General features: G+C 46.3%; 1 protein-coding gene across 6 annotated transcripts in view; it reads left to right on the forward strand.

Moving 5' to 3' along the window:
• The window catches only part of CUL1 (cullin 1), a 95,367-nt gene extending 72,725 nt beyond the window's left edge, over window positions 1–22,642 (forward strand). For all 6 annotated transcript variants that reach the window (XM_077850288.1, XM_077850287.1, XM_077850286.1 and 3 more), the window contains 13 exons: window positions 9,122–9,229; window positions 9,311–9,417; window positions 11,880–11,928; window positions 12,294–12,425; window positions 13,628–13,745; window positions 14,915–14,991; window positions 15,322–15,453; window positions 16,294–16,386; window positions 20,029–20,076; window positions 20,157–20,239; window positions 20,675–20,780; window positions 21,061–21,174; window positions 22,126–22,642. In XM_077850288.1, the coding sequence (XP_077706414.1) occupies window positions 9,122–9,229; window positions 9,311–9,417; window positions 11,880–11,928; window positions 12,294–12,425; window positions 13,628–13,745; window positions 14,915–14,991; window positions 15,322–15,453; window positions 16,294–16,386; window positions 20,029–20,076; window positions 20,157–20,239; window positions 20,675–20,780; window positions 21,061–21,174; window positions 22,126–22,206 (1,248 nt within the window). In that variant the 3' untranslated portion in view covers window positions 22,207–22,642. The remainder of the gene's footprint in view (window positions 1–9,121; window positions 9,230–9,310; window positions 9,418–11,879; window positions 11,929–12,293; window positions 12,426–13,627; window positions 13,746–14,914; window positions 14,992–15,321; window positions 15,454–16,293; window positions 16,387–20,028; window positions 20,077–20,156; window positions 20,240–20,674; window positions 20,781–21,060; window positions 21,175–22,125) is intronic.

Here is a 22,642-nt window from a genome sequence, read left to right on the forward strand (position 1 = left end):
TATAGTATATTAAATCTACAATATATTGTAGATATGTATACCTAGATATGTTAAATCAAAATCCTCTCCTGATTTACCCCTGTTCTCTTGAACTTTGTCTTCCCTGCCATATCATTTATTTATATTCAGGCTGTTCCCTCCGCCCGTAACACAATCTTCCTTGCTTTCTGCTTGCTTTGTCCTGCTTCTAAGACCAGCTCAGATCCTCCTTTCTTAAAACAAAAACAAAAAGCAAAAACAAAAAACTCTTCACTATCTCTTCAAGCCCTAAGTGAGTGTCCCCCCATCCTATGCCCCTGTGGCATCTATAAAAATCTCCTGTGCCACTCTGCATCTGTGCATCACTTCTGTGTTTCCTGTCACTGCCGTGGATTGCAGTCCCTGGAGAGGGCAGCTGGCACCTCATTATAGTTTATGCTCTTTATAGTTTTAGTGCTAGCATCCTGTGCAACAAGCGTTCCTTGATAATGGTGACATAACAACGATGGGAAAGAGGAAGAGCCATCAGCTGCGTGGCCAGAATCTCCTTTCCCATGTTTTCGCCCATTCTTTCTCTTCATTGGATCCATCATCTGCTCACCTTCCTATACCTTGTGGGACCTTCCTAGTTCTCTCTGCCCAGACACATTTCATTTCTTTTCCCTACATGTTAAACACCTACCTCTCTTTCGAGCCCCAACTCAAATGCCGTTTCTTCCACAAGCCTTTGCTGGTCACCCCTTTGAAATAGTAGCATGTTGGGCTCTTTATATGACATGCACACTACTTTATATTTTACATGTCTGTAAAAGTGTCTTTTACAGGAATGGCTTTATCCATCTTCATGTCTTCAGAATTTAGCACAGTCCCTGGTGCAGAATAGGGTGTCAGCATACTTCCATGTTAATTGTACTCCTTGTCCCCAGCAGGACTCAGGCTGCCTACACAGTACATAAAAGACAATGGGATATTTAAAAAAAAAAAAAAAAAAAAAGACAACGGGATATAAGAGATAGTGGCAAAATAAGGATAGGAAACCCAAACGAAGCCAAGTGTAGAGGTGGACAATGCTCAAAATGCATGCAGTGGAGTCTAGTATACTGGTCAGAGATGGGTCACAAACACACCTCCAGTCCTTTGCAGTCAGACCAGAGAGCTTGCTGGTAAAGGCAGTCAGTGCCGTGAAGTACAGTCAGCTCTTGGATTCCTAGTGATCATAAGGAATAAGCCTGTAACTCAGAAGAACAGCTTTATTGGCATTCAGAGCTGAGAATACTCTCCCCAGTGGCCCATCCTAAAGAGAACGCCAGTAATGTGGACAGTCGTCAACACTATACTTACAAGTAAACATGATACCAAGTCGTTGGATGGCTTTATAATTTCGCTTGATGGTAGCTTATAGCAAAATACCAAAATAAGGTTCAGGAAAAGTGTCAGTATAGACTTGGAAGTACTTGCTAATGAATGCTTGATGATGCAGTTCGTTCCATGTTGAATTTTTAATTAGCACATGATTTTGCAGCAATCTGAGTACTGTTTTACTTCCCTACAAAGAGGGCTCCAAAATTGAACATAAATCAGGTTAGAAGACAACACTTCAATACTATCTTGTGTTCAGGGCAGAAATGGCAACGGATGAGCGTAGAGTCCTCTTGAAACCGTGTTGATTTAGTAACCTCCGCCTCCCTGGGACTGAGGTGTAATCCAGCAAGAGTGGGCTTGTAGACCCTTTCCTATCCAGCAGAGCTGTTGGTCTAACAGTGGGGGTGTTAGGCTGCAGAGATGGATTGGGGAGCAAAGTTGTAAAGGCTTATTTGCAGCTGGGAGAAAAATCATCTACTTGAAACGGGAGGAAGCATTTTCAGGAGCCACCCAGGGGTCTGGCTCCAGGAATGATTGTCCTTATGAAAAGGGAGCACTTGAAATGGAGAATGATATAGGCCAAAATGAAATCAGAAAGCTCTGACCGTGTATCTAGGACCTTACCAGAATTATGGAAAAGCCCTGTTTGGGGATTGAGAAGTTGAGTTAGAAATAATTACAGGAACCCAACTGTTTGTATGAACTTGCACCAGAATGAGCAGAGTGACACAGTGTGGGGTGCTTCTGGCAGGCTTGGGTTTTGTTCATCCAGCCAAGATTCCCTTTATCTTTTGGAGTAAAATGTTTAAATAACTTGGTCCTGACTCAGCCATTCTTTGGATGCTGGTAATAGAAGAAAATTACCCACACAGTGATAAAATTGGCCAAGGACCCTTACATCAAGAGCCTAGCCTGCTTTGGTCAGAAGGGATGGAATACACACCCCTAAAATCTTTACATTGGAGGAGGGCAGGGTGAGTAGATCCTGGGCTACCCCAGCCTCAAGCTGTCCCTTAAAAGCTGAGGATGGATTATGGGTGCTGATTTTACTACTCTTTATTTTGATTAGGTTTTAAATTCTTCTATAATAAAAACATTTTTTAAAAAGCAAAAGGAAAAAAAAATGTGCCAGTTCTGATGTAGTCGATGTGGGAGAGGAGAAGGAGGAGGCAGTTTTATCCAGTAAGTCAAACTGACAAATTTAATTACACAGAGAACTGATATGTGCTGATAATGGAAATTGGTTCTGAAAGCCTACAGCTGAATTCATCAATTTTCTGTCTTGCCATGGGCTGGAAAGAATTAGCGTTTTCTTTAAAAGACAATTCATACAGGTGTTCATTTCCAGTTTAGGATGACCCGGCTGTGAGAAGACTCACTGTCTGAATTTGATATCCAGAATACACCCTTTTTTCTTTCAACTGTGGGCACAGCTGTAATCTTCCCATGAGCAAACCAGTTACGGAAGCCCCTCAGTCACCGGATCTGAGTTTATATCCCATGTCAAACTACGTTTTGGTTTAATCTTTGCTGTGTATTTTGAAGTCCTGAATGGCCCCTGCTTGGCTTCAGATGAGTTCAAGACCACCCATGACCTCTCAACCACCTACCCACCCACTTCATTCCTGGATGCAGTGCTTTTGTTTCTAAACTGATGTGTTACTTTCTGCAGCATCATTCTCTCTCTTAGGGGAGTCACAGTTTTTCCTGGCAAGCCCATCTTAGTTCCACTTTCAAATTTTAATATTTTCACCTCTCATTGCTCTGTGCCTGAATCTTGCCAACTTGGAGCCTCAGTAGTGAGCACATATGGAAGGGCTGCAGGCAGGGACTCCAGCCTCCCCTCAGATCTAAGGGAAGTAAAAGTGTGAGTCAGGACGAGGGAGGTAACCAGGCTGGCACGAGGCCTGGGGCCGGTGATGGAAGCCCACCCAGTTACGTAACTGGGACCAGGCATTCATAGAAGTTTATCAGATCCGAAGGTAATGATTAAAGATGAGTTATTTACAGTCTGAGACTCAGAGCCATGATTGCAAGATAAGTACATAGGATTGAAGCAGAAGTAACAGGTGGACAGAGGTTATAGTAATGAGAATACAGAGCACTGGTTACATTGGTAGGTTTTTTTTTTGTCTCGGCATTTTCAACTTTAAACCGCAGTCAGAAAAACTGGCGATTTCTGCTTATCAGAAGGAGTGAGATGGTGGCATAGAACAAAGATTGTCACACCACTGGTTGGTGCGTGAGGCCTCTCTGTTTGCTTGTCTCCAGTGGCTTTGTGTTTTTGTTTGGTTTGGGTTTTGCCTATTATTAAAGACAAAAATTAATTTTACTTCCTGAGTGCGCACAGACTGGTTGAGGAGGGAGCACGTCAGAAGCCTGAGGAGGCTGGGAAAAGGCCAGGCTCGGGTTCAAACCTTCCACGGCCAGTTGTCTGAGTGGGCAGTCCTGGTGCCCACAGACTTTTACCTGCCTTTCTCTCTGGCTGCTGGTCTGGGATTGTTCTTTCCTGAAACTTCTGCTTCTCTCTGTGTTGCATGTGGTGAGAATGTGGCTCCAAGGACCAAGTGCTAATGCTTCTGGGGAAGAATCACTCTGCCCCCAAATAATTGCATTTAAGGTTGTGGACAGTGTCGAGCAAGGCCCCGCCCATCCTGTGGGTGCTGTGTGACGGTGACTGACCCTCCTCAGAGGCCTCTCTCAAAGCTTCTGTAATGGACCTGCTGCCTTCCTCCCGGCTGGATAAGAAATGTGGGTGCCATGTGTGCCTAACAGGCAGTCTAGGTGAATCACGGGTTTCCAAGGACAGGTCATATCAGGTGCTGGCTTAGAGAGCACCAGCTGATGTACATGAAATGGTGAGGGTGGGGATCCCTGGGTGGCGCAGCGGTTTGGCACCTGCCTTTGGCTCAGGGTGCGGTCCTGGAGACCCGGGATCGAATCCCACATCGGGCTCCCGGTGCATGGAGCCTGCTTCTCCCTCTGCCTGTGTCTCTGCCTCTCTCTCTCTCTCTCACTGTGTGCCTATCATAAATAAATAAAAAAAAAAAGTTTAAAAAAAATAAAAAAATAAAAAAAATAAAAAAAAAAAAAAGAAATGGTGAGGGTGGCCCCTTGAGCCTGTCACACCCCAGTGTGCCGCTTTGGGCCATATTACAACATCAGGACCACAAGTGATCCTGAGAAACCCTAATACACACCAACTCCCCAGACCTCTTCATCTGACACATGTGCTATACGGTTTTAAGGAAGATAGGATAAGATAAGGTAGAAGTTATGTGAGGCTCCTAAGTACATTTTTTTCTTTTTGTGAAATTGATCCTTTTTTTTTTTTTTTTTTTTTTAGTGGAAATGTATGGAATAAAAGGTAATATTTCAGTCATGATTATCAGCATTTCTGATCTCTGTCCATTCAAGAAGTATCTGGTGAACGCCTCTACCCTGTGCTTATAAGCAAGGTGGATGTGGTCCTGGCAGGCCTCCCCAAGCTCATGCCTGGCAGGAGAGGCTTCCAGTAGCAACACCTCACAAGTATGGTTAGCATTCCAGTGGGGGTTTGGGCGTTGTATGTATGTAACAGGAGGCCCGCCCTGTCCTGCCAGTTCAGGGAGCTTCCCTGAGAAAATACTTGAGACCAGTAGAGGAGTTGAAGCTAACTAGGCACGGGGGTCTTAGACAAAGCCCCTCAGTGAGTATAAACATGACCCAGTGCAAGAACCAAGAAACCTATTATGACTTGACAAAGAAAATGGCACAGAGTAAAACTGAAAGGGTAGCCATGCCGGCTGGCCAGGCCAGGAAACCTCAAAAGCCACATTAATGATACTGCCTTAGTCCTAAGGGCAAGAGGAAACCAGGTAATGGTTGTAACAGACACAAAATTGATACAATCAGATTTTTTTTTTTTTTAAGATTTTATTTTATTTACTCTTGAGAGATACAGAGCAAGAGTGAGAGGCAGAGACACAGGCAGAAGGAGAAGCAGGCTCCGTGCAGGGAACCCGATGCGGGACTCAATCCCAGGGCCTCCAGGATCACGCCGTGGGCCACAGGCGGCGCTAAACCGCTGCGCCACCAGGGCTGCCCAGATTTTTTTTTTCTTTTTAAAGACTGTACCAGTGTAGAAAATAGATTAAAAGGAGGTAGAGCGTGAGTGTTGGGTCAGGTCTGTTTGGGTGGCCAGACAGGAAACCGCATGGGTTGGTGAGGCTGGGGGTGGGGAGGAGAAGAAATTTGGTGCTTTAGACTTTGGGGGGCCAGGTGTTTGTGCTCAATCATTGTTGACCCTGGATCATGGGTTCACGGAGTAGGTTTTACCATTCCTTGTAATTTTGCAGAGATTTGAATTTTTCTACAGTAAAACCCTAGAAAAAAGGAAATGGAAAAAGCAAGCTCTGGAAGAGAAGCAGGTTCAGGGAGGAGACCGGGGCCTCTCTGATGGACAGAGTTTGGGAATCCCATGGCACAGCCAAGGGCAGGTCGTGTGAGCTGAGTGGGGAAGTCTGGTCTGGGCTAGAAATAAATATGCCTGTCGCTGGCAGAGTAAAGACAAGTGAAACCACATCAGGGTGGATGATAGCTGCCAGGGACAAGCCCTGACAAGTGTCGTGTTTCTTAGCAGAAAGCCCTGCATACTGTTGAATAGAGCAGATGGTCATGAATCAAAACAGTTATTACTCCGTTCATTTTCTTAAACACCAAAAATTTACAAGTTTAATGAAAAACATGCATTTGTTCTAGCCGATCTCTCGTCTCTCCTCACCTCGGTCATGTTTATAACCCTGTGAAACACCTGCTCTTCTCTCTGTTACCCCGAGCGCTCCTACCTTCATCTGCCCTAGCCAGTACCTAAGCGGCTTCTCTCAGGACCTCAGATTCGAGGTTCAGGTTTCCAAGACTTGCTGCTTCATCATGGGGTCTGTTCAGACCCCTCCTTTTGCACCAGCCAGACTGTTGGCTAGGTCTCTAGAATCTTGGGATCAGAGTCTGATGACTTCTGCACCCTTGGGGGTGATCCATCTGATTGGTCTTTCCTTCCTTCCATTTCTTGGGATATCCATGTTTTTCCAAATCCTGAGTCTGAGAAATATCGCTCAAGAAATCATGGAAACAGAGAAAAGCATAATTCTCCCGCAAGCGTGATAGACAGTATAGACACATTCCTGGCCCCGAAGAACCCACTGATGGCGAGGGTAGGGGCGCGCTCACGCAGAATTGAAGGTTAGGATGAATGCCTCCGGGAACCACAAGGAGCACACATGCTGCAGAAGCAGTGCGGTCTGATGAGTCTCGCTGGCAGGTGATGCCAGGTTACAACCGTGTGTGTGCCCTCTCTGCTGCCGAGGGCGTCCTTCCTACAAATAAAATCCATGTTAGTATGGTTATGTACATAATATATTTCACATAAGTCCTTTGAGTGGTGTTCCCCAAAATAACATGTGTTGGAAGCAAAATAAGTCCTTAAACTGGCAGTTTTGATGTGTGATTCTGTGTAATGCTGTTGACCTTCCCCTTGAATGTTACCTTATCCAGATACTCCCCAACAATTTTTGCTGGCATTTTCCGGTGCCTGGATACTTTGCTGTAGGCTGGAGTTTTAACAGAGGAATTAATTGCAAAGGGAAGAAAATGTGAATGTCCTGAAATAATTTGATGTGAAATCAGAAAGCAATCCAAAACCCAAATTAGCAAAAGCAATATCAGTTTCAGTGGCAAACCTAAGATTAAGCAATGTTTTCATTGTTAAAAAAAGTTTAAATGAGTTTTATGAAATAAGATGTATGCCAGTTGGAAGATGCTTTTGGTTGCACTTGTGAATTAAGACCATCGGTGCAAAATGGGAGAAATTTTTTTACATCTGTAATAGTTGTCATGAAACAACAAGATACCTGATTGGGCAGTTAACACTGTGTGTTTTAACACTTGAAGATAGGTAATTTTTAGATATTAAATATATGTGATATTGGCTTCCAATATTTTAGGTACTTTTTATTTGGCAATCATTTTGTGTTCCCTCTTAATATTTTCCCTTATTAAATGTCTGTATCAGATCAAGACTGCTTTACATACTGTTAAAATTATAGTCTAGTTCAATGTATTTGTAATAATAATAAACTTGGCATTTTTATATTTTTTTAACAGAAAATCTTTGTAACTCTTAGTATAGCCCTATCACAGGAAAACAGTTCAAAGTATTGTAAGATGCAGAATGATTAGAATTTGGGGAATTATGTTTTTCATTCCTGAAACCTGAGTATTAATATCTGTCAGAAATTTGCAGAGGCACCTGGGTGGCTCAGTGGTTGAGCATCTGCTTTGGCTCAGGTCATGATCCCAGGGTCCTGGGATCGAGCCCCACATCAGGCTCCCTGCTCTGTGGGGAGTCTGCTTCTCCTTCTCACTCTGCCTGCCACTCCCCCTACTTGTGCTCTCTCACTCTCTGTCAAGTAAATAAAATCTTTAAAAAAAAAAAGGGGGGGGGGAGAAATATACAGACTCTTGGCAGCCATGTGAGGCCCCCACGCTCATGCCTCCTGCTTGTGAAGGGGCCAGCTGCTGGCGTTGTTCTGGCACGTGACATCTGTCCATGCTGCTGCAGCTGTGGACTGGTCCTGTCATCTGGGCCTTTTCCCTTCTCAGAGCTGTGGAGGAGATGTTGGCTTGGGAGTTAGGCTGCTTGGGGTCAAGCCTGACAGCCATCACTGAAGCCCTTGGCCAGATGCCCAAATGACTTAGTTTCTTCGCCTGTTGAGCAAGAATCCAGATAGCACCAACCTCATATCACAGTGTGGTGGTGACAGTCCTTGTATGGATCCTCACACCACGGGTGTGTGGTGAGTTCCCAGCGACAGCCACTCTGTTTTTATCATTCAGGCCTGTCTCCCTTGACTCCCTACCCTCCTGGTCCTTCCTGTCTTCCTTGTGCATCCTTGCCAGAGTTTCTCCTGTGCTGATCTGGGCATTGTATTCCCATTATGTTGTTTCTTTGTCCAGAGCTCCTAATTGCCCATCCTGCCGAGTCCTCCAGTGCTCTGCCTGTCTCCCTGGCCCTGGCCTGTCCCATCCAGTCTTGCAACGCAGTCAGGTGTGCGAGTCAGACCTCTCGGCCTTGCCCGACCCACTTACACCCTTGCGTACTTCCTCGGACCTTGATCTTACCCTATTCTTTCTTTTTCTTTTTCTAAGATTGTATTTATTAGAGAGCACACAAGGGGAGGGGCAGAAGGAGAGGGACAAGCAGACTCCCCGCTGAGCAGGGAGCCTCACATGAGATTCGATCCCAGGACCCTGAGATCATGACCTAAGCTGAAGGCAGACACTTAATTTACTAAGCCACTTAGGCACCCCAATCTTACACTGTTCTTACATCACCTGCCCCCCTAAACTCTAAGTATCCAGCTGATTACTGATCATGCTAGCTGATTGGTTTTTCCAGCGAAGCCTAAAATTTGAATTTTTCAGAAAAAATGGGCCAAGCAAACTGTCACTTAAAAAAATTGTGTTTCCTGCAGTCCTTTGATTTTTCAAATAATTTAAAGAATCACTGTTTTTTATATAAGCTGGAAATCAGTACTTAATTTCAAGCACAGAGAATTTATTTTATTATGTATATAAGCAAAGTATCCTATGTGCTTTGATGATGGAACCAAAGCTATTTCTTGATCTTCTGTGTCAGCATCTTTGAAGAAATTTCTGAACCTTTCAGAATGTTTTATAGTAACACATGAATATATCATTTAATCCCCAGTAACAAACTTTTATCTGTTTTTCCCCTCCCAAGGACCCCAAGATGTATGTACAGACAGTGTTGGATGTTCATAAAAAATACAATGCCCTGGTAATGTCGGCATTCAACAACGATGCTGGTTTCGTGGCCGCACTTGACAAGGTGGGTGCGAGCACAGCGTCTTTGCTGCAGCGTGGTGGGGGGGCCCACATGTTCTCTGACTGTGTTTTGTATGTCCCACAGGCCTGCGGTCGCTTCATTAACAACAATGCAGTTACCAAAATGGCCCAATCGTCCAGTAAATCCCCTGAGTTGCTGGCTCGATACTGTGACTCCTTGTTGAAGAAAAGGTATTAGTGACTTTGTGGGGATTTTTTTGTTAGTAAATCTATTTAAAGTCTCTGCTTATATATGAGAACTAACTTCCTGTTATATTTTACATATTTTAGATTGTCATCTTTGTACCTTTTGAGAAAACACTTTAAACCAAATACATCTTCTTTGTCTCCTTAAAAGATACTTCATGTTATAAATTCTAGTGGGTTTTTATTGTGGGTTTTTGGTTTTTTTTAATGTTACTGTGGGCTTTGAGAATTATAGAATTTATTTAGCTAAATGAAGTTCACAGGTTGGTCAAGCAGTGGTTACGAGGGTGGCAAGGAAGGAAGGAGTAAGTGTCCTTCTTGTACTCCCTGCGGATGTTCTGTGAGCCTCGGTCATGATGCCAGGGAAGATCTGCTGTGGGAGCTCCCACTGGCTGTTTTCTGAAACAAGACTTTCTGTGCACTCTGGCATTTGAATTATCGTGTGCACTTTTAACATTTATCTTCATGTGATCAATTCGTTTTACTGCTGTTTCGTATTCTTTGTGTATGTGTATATTTACATTTATATATTTTTAAAGATTGGAGCTTGAGCTCACAACCCTGAGATCAAGTCGCTCCCTACACCAGCTGAGCTAGCCAGGCGCCCTTTGTATTCTTTATTTATTTTTATTTTTTTAAAGATTTTATTTATTTATTCATGAGAGACACAGAGAGAGAGAGAGAGGCAGAGACACAGGCAGAGGGAGAAGCAGGCTCCATGCAGGGAGCCCGATGTGGGACTTGATCCCGGGTCTCCAGGATCAAGCCCTGGGCTGAAGGCAGTGCTAAACTGCTGAGCTACCTGGGCTGCCCCCGTATTCTTTTTTTTTTTTTTTAAACCATCATGTTTCTCACCTGTTCCTCCTCCTCTGTGTGTGTGTGTGTCTATTAAGAGCTAGAGGCCCCATGATCTCCTGTGGCTCTCTCCTCTGCGTTGTGCTTCTAGGGTTCCAGGTTGTGTGTATTTGGGTATTCTCAGCTTCTGTTTCAGTTTTCCAGCAATCCATCAACAAACGCAGTCATTTCCCATGCCCCCATGTTGTCCTGGTTTTGAGATGAATGAACATCTCTTAAAGGCTCACCTAACCCCACTGCAGAAAACACTGAGGATACCTACATGTACCAAGAAAAACATTGGAAACAAGTCCCAGAACAGAGTTGGGGAAATCCTAAGTAAAGTGTTAGCAGACTAAATTTATTAGAGAACTAAAGAATAATTCTCCAGAACATAGTATAGTGTCCTAGGAATGTAGGGATGGCTTGGTGGTAGCAAATTTAACGTAATTTACTATATTAACGGAAGTATATGTGGTCTTCCTGGCAGACGTGGGAAAACGTTTGATAATGTCACTAGCTGTCTCTCTGACTTTGCCAGAAAGCCATGTCCCCAAGGCTGGTGAAAATGGGGTATTTGGGGGTGGTTTTCTATTTATTGCAAGTCTGGTCAGTGTATAATTCAGCCGTTCTAGTCCGATCTTTTCTTGTAGTCCTTCGAGAATAAAAATGGACTTTAAAGTGGAATGCCTCCTCTGACCTGATTTCATTTTTTTTTAGGCTAGATTATATGAAAATTCTCAATATTTTAATAACATGCTTTAGCAGACCTTCAGTTTGGCAAAAAACTTATTATCCTTTTTATACGTTGCCTTTTCACAAGAGGCCCTCACCAAGTCTCTTGGTGTGTTGTTTCTTAGTTAATGCTGCCAAAGCAGACAGAATGGCAGACACATGCTAGGGTTGCTTCAGTGAGCACGCACTAGTGAGTGGAGCTAAGAAAGAAAACTCTTCCAGAGAGAAAAACCACCCTGGGCTACCTGTGTGAGGACTAGGACTAGATTTTCTTAGAAATACCTTTCCAGAGCTTGTTTGGTCATTTCATGTGCTGGATCATGAGCTGGATCATTTCATGTGAACTTATGGGGATCTTATCTATGAAGAACTCATAAAACCTTAAAAATTTCATTTACCCTAGAGTCACCTTTCAGTTAATACTTGTTCATAAAAGAGAAAGAATTAGTTGTTAAGGGCAGCCCTCTGTTACATAGAACCACAGAGGAAGGCAGTGCTTTAGTGGCTTTAAACAGTTTTGTTTTCTTTAATGCTTAGGCCATTAGAAATCTACATGTGCTTTTGGTTTTTTAAGAGTTAAATTAAAGCATATTATAGGAAGCAGTTGGCAAAGTAAAGTTCCTTTATTTTGTGTTTAGGTAGATTTCCTTTCAGAAACGAAAGGAAAACTTGAATGTTCGGGCAGACTTTAATAAGTATCCTCTGTTGATTTTCATCTTGCATGTCCAAAACGATTATTTCGTAAACATGTTCTTCCGTGATAGTTTCAGTGTAAGATTGCCACGTTGCCATAGGTGAGAAAAGTTTGGCTCAGTGGTACTTGCTGAGTAAATGTTTACTGATTTGTTTGAAAACAGTATACCTTTTTTTTTTTCCAGTTCCAAGAATCCAGAAGAAGCAGAGCTAGAAGACACGCTCAACCAAGTGGTAAGGCGCTTCTTACTAATCACTCTGGTTTCCAGTAGCAGTTTATCTCCCAAGTTTTAAGGTTACTTGTATAGGGCATCTGAAATGTGAAAATTAATAGGATCATTTATTTTACTTCATATCTATGGTTTTACTCCCTAAATTGAGTCATTAATTTTAGCACTCGTACTTTCCTCATTAGTACTAAGTCTAGACCAACTTAATATGATTAAAGGGGTTGATGAAAATATTTCAAGACTGTGGATGGTTTTTTTTTTTTTTACCACTGTAAACGTTGGCACACAGGCCAGTCAAAATAAAGCACCTGTGTCGGCTGCCGGCGTGTGTTTAGTGCATTAAATCTGCTCTCTTGGTGACTTCACTAGATGGTGGTCTTCAAGTATATAGAGGATAAAGACGTGTTTCAGAAATTCTACGCAAAGATGCTGGCCAAAAGACTCGTACATCAGAACAGTGCCAGTGATGATGCCGAGGCGAGCATGATCTCAAAATTAAAGGTAAATTTGATCATGTCCTGAGAAAAATCCAGTTTTTAAGTCATCGTGAAAGATCTTAGCTGTTGCAGGTTGTCAGTGGGCAGAGTCGCTAGTCTAGGTAACAAAGAGTTTGTATGGAATGAGCCCCGCTGCTCCGCTACAGGGGGGTTGTGACCGGTCAGGCCTCCCCTCCCTGTTTCACATGCTTTGCCAACCCATCCATGCTGCTCTTGGAGGGGCCTCCTGTCCCGTCAGACCCGGCTGTGCCGTGCTCACCACCGCAGCATCTCCTACTCCGCACATTCGTCCCCACTCTGTCTTCACACACCAGAACCACTCAGGGTGGCTCAGCCCACCTGCATGTGGTTGGCTTTGAGTTGGTTTGTGTTTGTTTTGCTCTGGGTTTAGTTCACTGTCTGCGATTGTACCTGCAGGAAGACAGCGTTTTACTTGATCGTTGAGCAGTTATTTCATTATCCAGCCACCTCTGCGCTGAGCTTGTGCCTGCTAACCTGTTGAGTGCTGTGATGTGTCTTAGACCTATTTCACTTCGACTGAAATTAGTTATGTGGGTATATTATTCTGCTCAAACTGCCGTAACAAAACACCATGGACTGGGGGCTTTAACACTGAAAATTTATTCTCCCAGTTCTGAAGGCTGGAAGTCCAAGATCCAGATGCTGGCTGATTCGCTTTCTGGTGAGGACTCTCTTCCCACCATGGTGACAGCCGCCTCCTCGCTGTGCTCCAATGTGGCGAGGAGCAAGAGCAGACTCTGGCCTCTTTTTACAAGGACCCTAATCCCATCAGGAGGGCTCTGTCCTCATGACTGCATCTGGCAATCATTTCTCCAAGACCCTACCTCCCAATACCATCACGCTGGGGGTTAGGGCTTCAGCATAGGAGTTTGGGGGACACAGAGTTCAGCCCCCCAGTAGTGGAATAGAGACATAAAATAGGTCATCTGTGTGTTCTGTTAGACATCCTTGCTCCTAGATGCTCAAATGAAAGTTACTGGGTGAAAAAGACTTAACTGCTTGGCTATGGCTATATTTTGGGCAGTGTATTAATTTGAATCTGTACATATTGACCCCGTGAGATGTGGTTCAGTGTTACTCCTAGCTTAGTAGCTCTCGTACAGTTGTATGACTTCCATCAGATTTCCTTGTATACACTTCTATTTCTGTAGAAATTAATAAGATGGTTATCTGGGTTCATTTCAGCAAGCTTGTGGTTTTGAATATACCTCTAAACTTCAGCGGATGTTTCAAGACATTGGCGTGAGCAAAGATTTGAATGAGCAATTCAAAAAGCACCTGACGAATTCAGAACCGCTAGACTGTGAGTATCCACGAGCGTGTGTAAGCTGCTTTTACGGGCAGTGTTCTCAGAGAAGTTCATGTCCTTTGTGGCAAACGAGAGAGATGACAAAATACCAAGGGTGGTCAGTGCATATCAGAAATTCCGGGACAGGCAGACAAACAGGAAGCCCGGGGTCCTCCTGACTCCTGTGTGTCGTTAGGAGATGGCAGGCACAGAGCATGTCAGCCTTTCCCAGGGGCCCCAGTGGCATGGCCATCCCACCCTGGGCAGCTACCAGCTCCGGGCTCCACACAGTTTAATATTTAGTAAATTTCTTTAACCTTAGTGTGGATCCATTCTAGCTTTCTCTCTCTCTCTCTCTCTCTCTCTCTATTTTTTTTTAATTTATTTATTTATTTATTTTTATTTATTTATTTATTTATTTATTTATTTATTTATTATGAGAAAGAGTTGCAGATGGCTGTGTGGATCACAGAGTCAGACTAACCTGAGATTTCGGCTCCAGGTTGGCATGGGGATGAGGCCCTACTGGGCGCCAGGCCACGCTCTTGTTGTCAGGTCCGCGGGGTGGCACCCGGCAGGTGATGCTGACATCATCATATGGTAGTATTGTCTTTTTAAGCAAAAAATGGGAATTTTACCTTTCCCCGAAACTGAAGAGCCATTCCACTGTTAAATGTGGCAGGGATGCCAGTGGATTCCTTAGCTATGTGATGATGCAGTTGTTGTTACAATTTACAGGTTAGGTATCATACGTAGTGGGTGTGTGTGTGTGTGTGTGTGTTTGCAGTTGTGCGTGCTGCACAGAACACCCTGGAGTGAGCCGCTGGCGCTTGAGGCTTCTGTTTCCTGAGTTTGGGCCCCGGTGCCAGCCGTGCTGGGCGAGCTCGGGGGCCTTAGTGGACCCAAGCAGAGCGGCCCTATGGTGTCCTCAGTCTGAGCTACAAGTGAAATGAAAGACTGCCTCTCTCTGTAGAAAAAGAGTTTCTGGCTCTTTCCACCTTTTACTAATTGTACTTGAGTGAAACAGTCTCACTGAAATATGGTCAGTTCTGCCGTTCATACCGCAGCAGGGTTTTTCAGTCAGTGTGTTTCCTTCCATGCAAAGCAGCCCACGTTGATTTGAGCAGCAGCATTGTTGGGTTTCTGAGACTAACTGTGTTCCCGCACTTTCATTCCCGCCCCAGTGGATTTCAGTATCCAAGTGCTAAGCTCCGGGTCGTGGCCCTTCCAGCAGTCTTGCACGTTTGCCTTGCCGTCAGAGGTAAGGGTGGGTTTGTCTCGCATCCTGTTAACTCTGAGCAGAGATGAGCGCAGGGGTGTGGAAAGGGTGCGGGGGGCGGTGTCTGCGGGCAGGTGCCGCTCACCCCAATGGCAACCTGCGGGCCTCACGTCCGGGATGGTTTTCGATGGCACCCTCAAATGCCCGAGTGCTTCACAGGAGTCAAGCACCGGATGTTTGCATTTCACTTCTATGTCACCAGCTTTTTGTGCTGTGACCCTGGAGCACTGTGTTTACTGAACAATGCTGTACCGCGTGGTGAGGCAGACGCTCCTCACAACGCTGTGTGTCCTTTTGTATCCTCTGATCCAGCTGGAGCGCAGTTATCAGCGGTTCACAGCTTTCTACGCCAGCCGTCACAGCGGCCGGAAGCTGACTTGGTTATATCAACTGTCCAAAGGGGAACTGGTAACCAACTGCTTCAAAAATAGGTACACTTTGCAGGTAAGGTCACCTTTCTGTTTGGGGGATGTATGGTCTGAGGTCTAAACAAGGGTACAACAAATTCTAGAACTCCAGAATTCTAGAGTCCAGCGGTGGGCGCCACGGTCGAGAGGGAGGCCTGTGGCAGAGCGCAGTTTGTGGGGCAGGTGAGCTGAGATCCGATGCTTTCTCGCTGAGGGTGACCGTTACTGACTGATGCCTCTGTCCCCTCCTCCGTGAGGCGGGGGTGCTAGTGCTTCCGCTTCGGAAGCGCAGTGACTGCTAGTGCAGTAACATGTTTAATAAGCGTTGGGCATGGCTCCTGCCTGATGCACACCAAACGTGTAGCTTCAGAGGCCGGAGTTGTGGGTACTTAGTTATGACAGCAGCCCTCTCCCTTCGGCAGGACACCTTCGTGTTAACAGTGGCCCCCAGTGCCCTCCATGGCACCCAGTCCTGAATAGGGAGCCCCGTGTGACTACTGTCACAGTGTGCGGAGGAGAAACTGAGGCCCAGGGTCATTTAAGGCACTTCCTCGGGACCCTAGCTTATGTGGCAGAGCCAAAATTTCAGTGAATGTGGAAGCATAAATAGCATGTATTTATGTGTGTGAAACATCATAGAAGAGAGTTGGGCGTTCTCTCCTGTGGAAGCTGGGAGAGGACGGCCTCCAGGAAGAGTCGCAGCAGGGTGGAGTCTGACACTTTGTGTTCTCTTTTCTGTGGGGCTACTTGGTTTTTTGCATCTCCTGAGCAGAATTTGTTTCATAAATAAGTTCTTCAGACTTCGGCTGTATATTTTTGGAGGTTTTTCCACGCATGTAATTTTGCTTCTCTTTCTTTTGTATGTGGGGCCTCAAAGGCATCCACGTTCCAGATGGCGATCCTGCTTCAGTACAACACGGAAGACGCCTACGCCGTGCAGCAGCTGACGGACAGCACCCAAATCAAAATGGTATCTCCCCGCCTCCCGGCCTCCCGTGTGTGCTGCAGGCTCCTTGGTCTGGCGAGTGCTGTGGGGACGGAGGGACAGAGGACCTGGGGGTCTTCGACCTGAAATAGTGATTTTCCTTAGGATTATAAGTAATGCACATTGTTTTTTTAAAAATCTTCGTTTTTAAACTCGGTATAACATGCACATGTGAGCACATGCTTTCCCTCGTTCATTCAGTCCATCCTTCACCCTCTTCCCAGCCAGGCTTTTCCTACTAAGCCTGCATGTCACTTAATTATAGTGGTATTCTTCCTATCAGTCATATTCTTTAGTGACATTTATCTCCCATGCATAAAATTCGCCATTTTTAAGTATGCCGTTCAGGGTGTATGTAAAATAGACAAGGTTTTCACAAGGCCATACAGCCACCACCACTGTCCCAATTCCAGAACCTTTCCATCATCGCAAAAAGAAACTCATCAGCGTTTAGCAATAACCACGTTCCTCTCCTCTCCTCTCAGCCTGTGACAACCACTAACTAACTTTCTGTCTCTGGATTTGCCTACCCTGGGCATTTCATGTCCCTGGTTGTGGTGTTTCTTTTCTGTCTGCCTTTCACTTACCATGCTTTCAGGGTTTCTTCGTCTCATAGAGTATATGTGTGTTTTATTCTGTTTTACAGCTGGAATACGTTCCAGTGTATGGACGCACCACATTATGTTTATTATTCGTTCTCCAGCTGATGGACATTTGGGCTGTTTCCCCATTTTGATCATTAGGAATAGTCCTGCTGTGAACACTCACGTACACGTTGTTGTAGGAATGCGTTTTCAGGTTTCTTGGGTATATGTCTGAGGTGTGGAATATCCGAGTCATGGTGGATTAGCTCATTGAGGAACAGCGTGGCCGCCCCTGTTCACAGGCTCGCCAGCAGTGCATGAGGGCTCCGGGCTCTGGTTTCTCCGCATCCTGACCAACATTTGCATTTCCCTTTTTTTTTTTTTTTTTTTATTTTCTAGCCACGCTAGTGGATACGAAGACACCTCATTGTGGTTGTGTTCACATTTCCCATTTCCCTACCAACTGATGGTGTTGACTGTCTCCTCAACCTGACTTGACTATATATGTTCTTGGAAGAAATGTCTGTTCGAATCCTGTGGCCATGCCCATGTTTTATTTGCCCTCTACTGTTGTAAGAATTCTGTATTTTTTATACATGGAGCCTCTTTTTTCATTTGTTGCTTCTGCTTTTGGTGTCCATCTAAGGAACCATTGCCCTGATTCAAGGTCAGAGATTTCCTTCCCTGTTGATTGGTAATGCCTTGTTGAAAATCAGTTGACCACAGATGGATGGGTTTCTTTCTGGATTCTCAGTTCTTTTCTAGTCACCTGGATGTCTGTCTTTATGACAATATGTCATCGTCTTGGTTGCCGTTGTTCTGTAGTAAGTCTTGAAACTGAGACCTCCAGCTGTGTTCTTTTTCAAAATTGTGTTGGCTGTTCTGGGTCCCTTGCATTCCCATAAGAATTTCAGATTTAGCTTGTCCATGGTTAGAGACTACATCACATCTCTGGATTGCTGTGGGGCGTACCTCTGCATTATCAGTAGTAGGTCTTCCAGCCCATGACCGTGAGCAGCTTTACATTCATGTAGGTTGTCTTTCATTTCATTTCTCTCAATTGTGTTTCATAGTTTTGTGTATGCAAGTCTTGCACTTTGGTTAAATTTATTCCTAAGTGGGATCCCTGGGTGGTGCAGCGGTTTAGCGCCTGCCTTTGGCCCAGGGCGCGATCCTGGAGACCCGGGATCGAATCCCACGTCGGGCTCCCGGTGCATGGAGCCTGCTTCTCCCTCTGCCTGTGTCTCTGCCTCTCTCTCTCTCTCTCTCTGTATGACTATCATAAATAAATAAAAGTTAAAAAAATAAAAATAAATAAAAAAAATAAAAATAAAATAAATTTATTCCTAAGTATTGTGCTTGGTGCTACTGTAAGTGGAATTGGTTTTTTTGCTGGTAGATAACGGAAGTAAAATTGATTATTGGATATTGATCGTGTATCTTGCAACCTGGTTAAACTCATTTAGTTTTTTTGAAGATTCTTTAATGTTTTTTTTTTTATACACAATCGTGTCCTCTGCAAGTAGAGCTAGTTTTACTTCCTTCTCCTACTTGGATGCTTTTTATTTTGTCTTCTTGCCTGATTGCTTTGGCTGGAATTTCCAATACAGTGTTGAAGAGAGGTGATAAGAATAGGCATCCGTGTCTTGTTCCTGATCTTGGGAGAAAGCTTCAGCTTGTTACTGTTAAGCATGGTATTAGCTATAGGTTTTTCTTAGATTCCTATTATTAGAAGTTCCCTCTATTTTTGGGGTTTTTGTTTGTTTTTAGTGTTTTCATCATGAAAAAATGCTGAATTTTGTTAAACTGCTTCTCCATGGAGATGAAAAGGTGCTTTTTGTCTATTAATATAGTCTATTACAGTGATGGCTTTTCTTATTGTTGCCACCTTGCCTTTCTGGGTGAACCCTAGCTGGGCATGGTATAGAATACTCTTTATATGATGGTGGGCTGCATTTGCTGGTATTTTCTTGAGAATTTTTACATCTACATTCATAGGGATATTGATCTGTTGTTGTGATGTTTTTGTCTGGGTTTGCTGTCAGCAGTGATACTGGTCTCTTTGAGTGTCAGGAGAATCATTTCTTTTTCAGTCATGCCTCAAGTTGGCCCAAAATATATCTGCAAATTCTGATAACAAAATGAACTTGCCCCTTTGTGGGTGAGAGTCTTTCTCACTTCTCACGTCAGAAGACCTCAAATCAGGGTAGAGGCTCAGGCCGCCACAGGCTGTGGGGAGGGTGCTGCTTTGGCCCCTGCGCCAGGGTAGCCGGCCTTCTGCCAGGAGGAGTACTTCCTGTGGGGAGGGCTGCTCCCTCCCGGGGACACATCGTCCCTCCATCGGATTTAGCTCTCAAGTGACTCCTCTGTCCCCATCCTGCTTGAGGGGTCCAGGCTTGTCACTAGACCAGAGGCCTCTCGCTTTTGTAGCTGTAGGTTTTTACCCTAGGACCAGAATGGGGATCTCTCGAGGCAAGGGTGGGCCCGCTCTGTCCCTTGGGGTAGGGGGTGAGGGCAGGTGGCATGCAGGCATCGGGCAGATGCTGTCGTCTGGTGTCATGGGACACAGTGGTAGAAGGGCCTAGAAGTGGCCCCCCCAGCCATGGTTACAGGCGAGGAAATAGCCAGAGGCACCCACAGTGCTAAGAGTTGAGCGAAGGAAATGGACAGTGGGGTCCAGAAGCCCTCAAGCGTTGCTTTTGTGGTGATCTGTGTCCCGGATGAGCTGTCGGACAGCTAAGGGGTGAATACGTTCCTGGAGGTTGAAGTGAGGAATCAAGGTGGTTTCTGATATTTAAAACTGAGTCGTCAGTTCTTCTGACTAGGTGATCAAGGCCAGAGAGGGGCTGGCGTCGCTCAAAGGAGGTGCTGGTGGCGGTAGGGGATGTCGGGACCTCTTAAGCAACCCTCTCCCCCGGGTACATTCTTCTATTTGGGCGGCTGCTGTGTGTCAGGAAAACCAACTACGGGATTGCGTGTGGTTTTTACTGCAGAGAGAAGTGCATTTTTTCTCTTTAACTTCTCTTTTTCTCTTTAACTGCAGGACATTTTGGCACAAGTCCTACAGATTTTATTGAAGTCGAAGTTACTGGTATGTTTGTGCCTGTTCTGTGTTCAGCTAGAACGAAGCTCTTTCCTGACATCATGTAGTAACGGTTGTCTTCCTCGTAGGTTCTGGAGGACGAAAATGCGAATGTTGATGAGGTGGAATTGAAGCCAGATACCTTAATAAAATTGTATCTCGGTTATAAAAAGTAAGGAAAATCTTAAGTAGGTGTTCCTAGACCACAGACCCCCACCCCCACCCCCGCGTGGCTGCGAGTGGAGGCTGTGTGCGGGGTGGCCTCGGCACAGGAAGGGCTTCCGCCTCAGGATCCCAGGTGTCCTTCGCCCGACTCCCTGTCCAGTTTTGGTGGTTCCTGCTTTTGGCAGCCAGCTCCTCGGGGGCTCGCGAGTCTGGACCTCTGTGTCCAAGGGTCTTGATTTTATTTCATTTGACAAAATTTGGGAGACCAGAGGGCGGCACGGGGGCTCCTGTGACGCAGGTGTCCTGTCACTGGCTGTGGGGGAGGCCCTCCCGGAGGCGGTGGCCGGGGGAGCGGAGGCCTCTCAGGGATTCAGAACCGGGGGAAGCCCTCCACCCCTGTCTTTGGAAGCCGCAGTGATTGGTTTCCTGCGTTTCTTGACAGTAAGAAGTTAAGGGTCAACATCAATGTGCCGATGAAAACCGAGCAGAAGCAGGAACAAGAAACAACACACAAAAACATTGAGGAGGACCGCAAGCTGCTGATTCAGGTGACTCTGGCCCCGCGTCGGGTTGGGGCTGCGGCGGCGGATCAAAGCCGGTGGGTGGCGTGTGCGGTGGCCGTGGCTCGGGGTGGCCGCCAGCGGCTGAGCCAGACACGGTGGCAGGTCACGGAAGGCCCGGGCAGGGGTCCCGGCGGGGCGGCCCCCGTGGCTCCAGCATGGACCCTGGAGTGGCCCACGGGCTGCCTGCGGTGCATGGGGCGGTTGCCCGGGGCGTCTGAGGGCGGCTGTAACAGGGAACGTGCTGTTTCCCCCGTGGGTGGCGCAGGCGGCCATCGTGAGGATCATGAAGATGAGGAAGGTCCTCAAGCACCAGCAGCTGCTCGGAGAAGTTCTCACTCAGCTGTCCTCGAGATTCAAACCGCGGGTCCCAGTAATCAAGGTACCAGAGCCCGCAGCCGCAGCGCTGCGCTGATTATGTGAGAAGAGCAAAGGCGTAGCTGAGACTAGTGGAAAGAACGCGGCTTAGTCGTCCATGCCAGGTTTCTACAGAAGGAAATAGGCTTAATTTTTTAGACTTTTTGTTGGCATGTCCCATCTCCCGAGCAGCACGCACATCCTAGAGGGCCCAAGTAAGCACGCTTGTACAACCAAGACCCCAGTTCAGGAGGTTAAAACGGGACTGGCATTCCAGAAGCTTCCGCTCTGGCCGCCTCCTGGCCAGCACCTCTGCTCCCTGGAGGATGACGACCCGCCGAGCGTCCCGCCCGCGGCGGTGCTGTCTGTGGGGTGCTCGGTGTGCGGACAGGGCTTCTAGGGCTCCCACTCTGCTGTGTCCGAAGACGGGCCCCGCGTCACGTTCGGGGGACCCTCTCGTCTGTATTGTAGGCTGTCCGTCGCCCGCTTATCCCTGCTCTGTGGTCCTACCTGGGGGGCGCCCGCAGCTCCGGGCCATCGCCTTGCCTCCTTTCTAGTGGGTTCTTGAACATAGAAGCTCAGCGGCTTTCTCTCTCTGAGACCACTCGGTAAAGAGCAGCTGGGACGGAGCGGAGCCCCCGAGGGTGGCAGTGAGAGGTGACTTCCCGACAGCCAGGGGGAGGCCCCCTCTGGGTCTTGGGGTGCTGGGAGGCCGTGCCTGGGCTGTCCCCAAAGGGCCCCAGGCGACCTCCCCGTGAGGACATTGAGGAGCTGGGTAGTTTCCTGGCTCAAGAAAGTGAGGTCGGGGCTGCCTGGGAAGTAAAGCTGCTCTGCAGGGCGCGTGGGGTGGGATGGGTCCCCGAGTGAGCCTCCAGGGGCAGGGGCACAGCCCAGGTGAGGTGGCCGGGCTCCATTCTGCTAATAAGTGTGTTTTTCTTCATTCCATTCCCTCTGTTTTTCTTAAAATAATGCCCAGAAATGCATTGACATTCTAATCGAGAAAGAATACTTGGAGCGAGTCGATGGTGAAAAGGACACCTACAGTTACTTGGCTTAACCCTTCCAGAAGGGTCTGACTGCGACCTGCAGCGAAGAGTTCCCGGTGGAGAGAACAACCCGAGTTCATAGCAGCCAGCCTGCCACCATTTGAACCTCCCTTTTTAGACCTGAGGCCAACCGCCCCCCGCTGGCCTCAGCCGGACATCAGAACTGCTCAGGATTGATACATTTCAAGTCTGTAAATATGGACACCAACGCCATTTAACCTAATTTAAGAACAGAGGGGACTCGAACCTCCCCTGCTGAGGGCTGCATGCTACTGCATCTAAACCGCTACGTTGGCTACGGGGTTAACAGCTGTCGTCCTGGCAGCACTTGGAGAGCAAGTCTAATGGGCCCACGTGTAATCTGCTATGAAAAACCATTTGTATAGTGTGTTTCATTTTTTAATGTGTGAAAATAAAGAAAATTAAAGGATTTCTGTACAAGTCGCA

This window comes from Canis aureus, chromosome 15, assembly GCF_053574225.1.
Source record: "Canis aureus isolate CA01 chromosome 15, VMU_Caureus_v.1.0, whole genome shotgun sequence".
Classification (NCBI taxonomy): domain Eukaryota; kingdom Metazoa; phylum Chordata; class Mammalia; order Carnivora; family Canidae; genus Canis; species Canis aureus.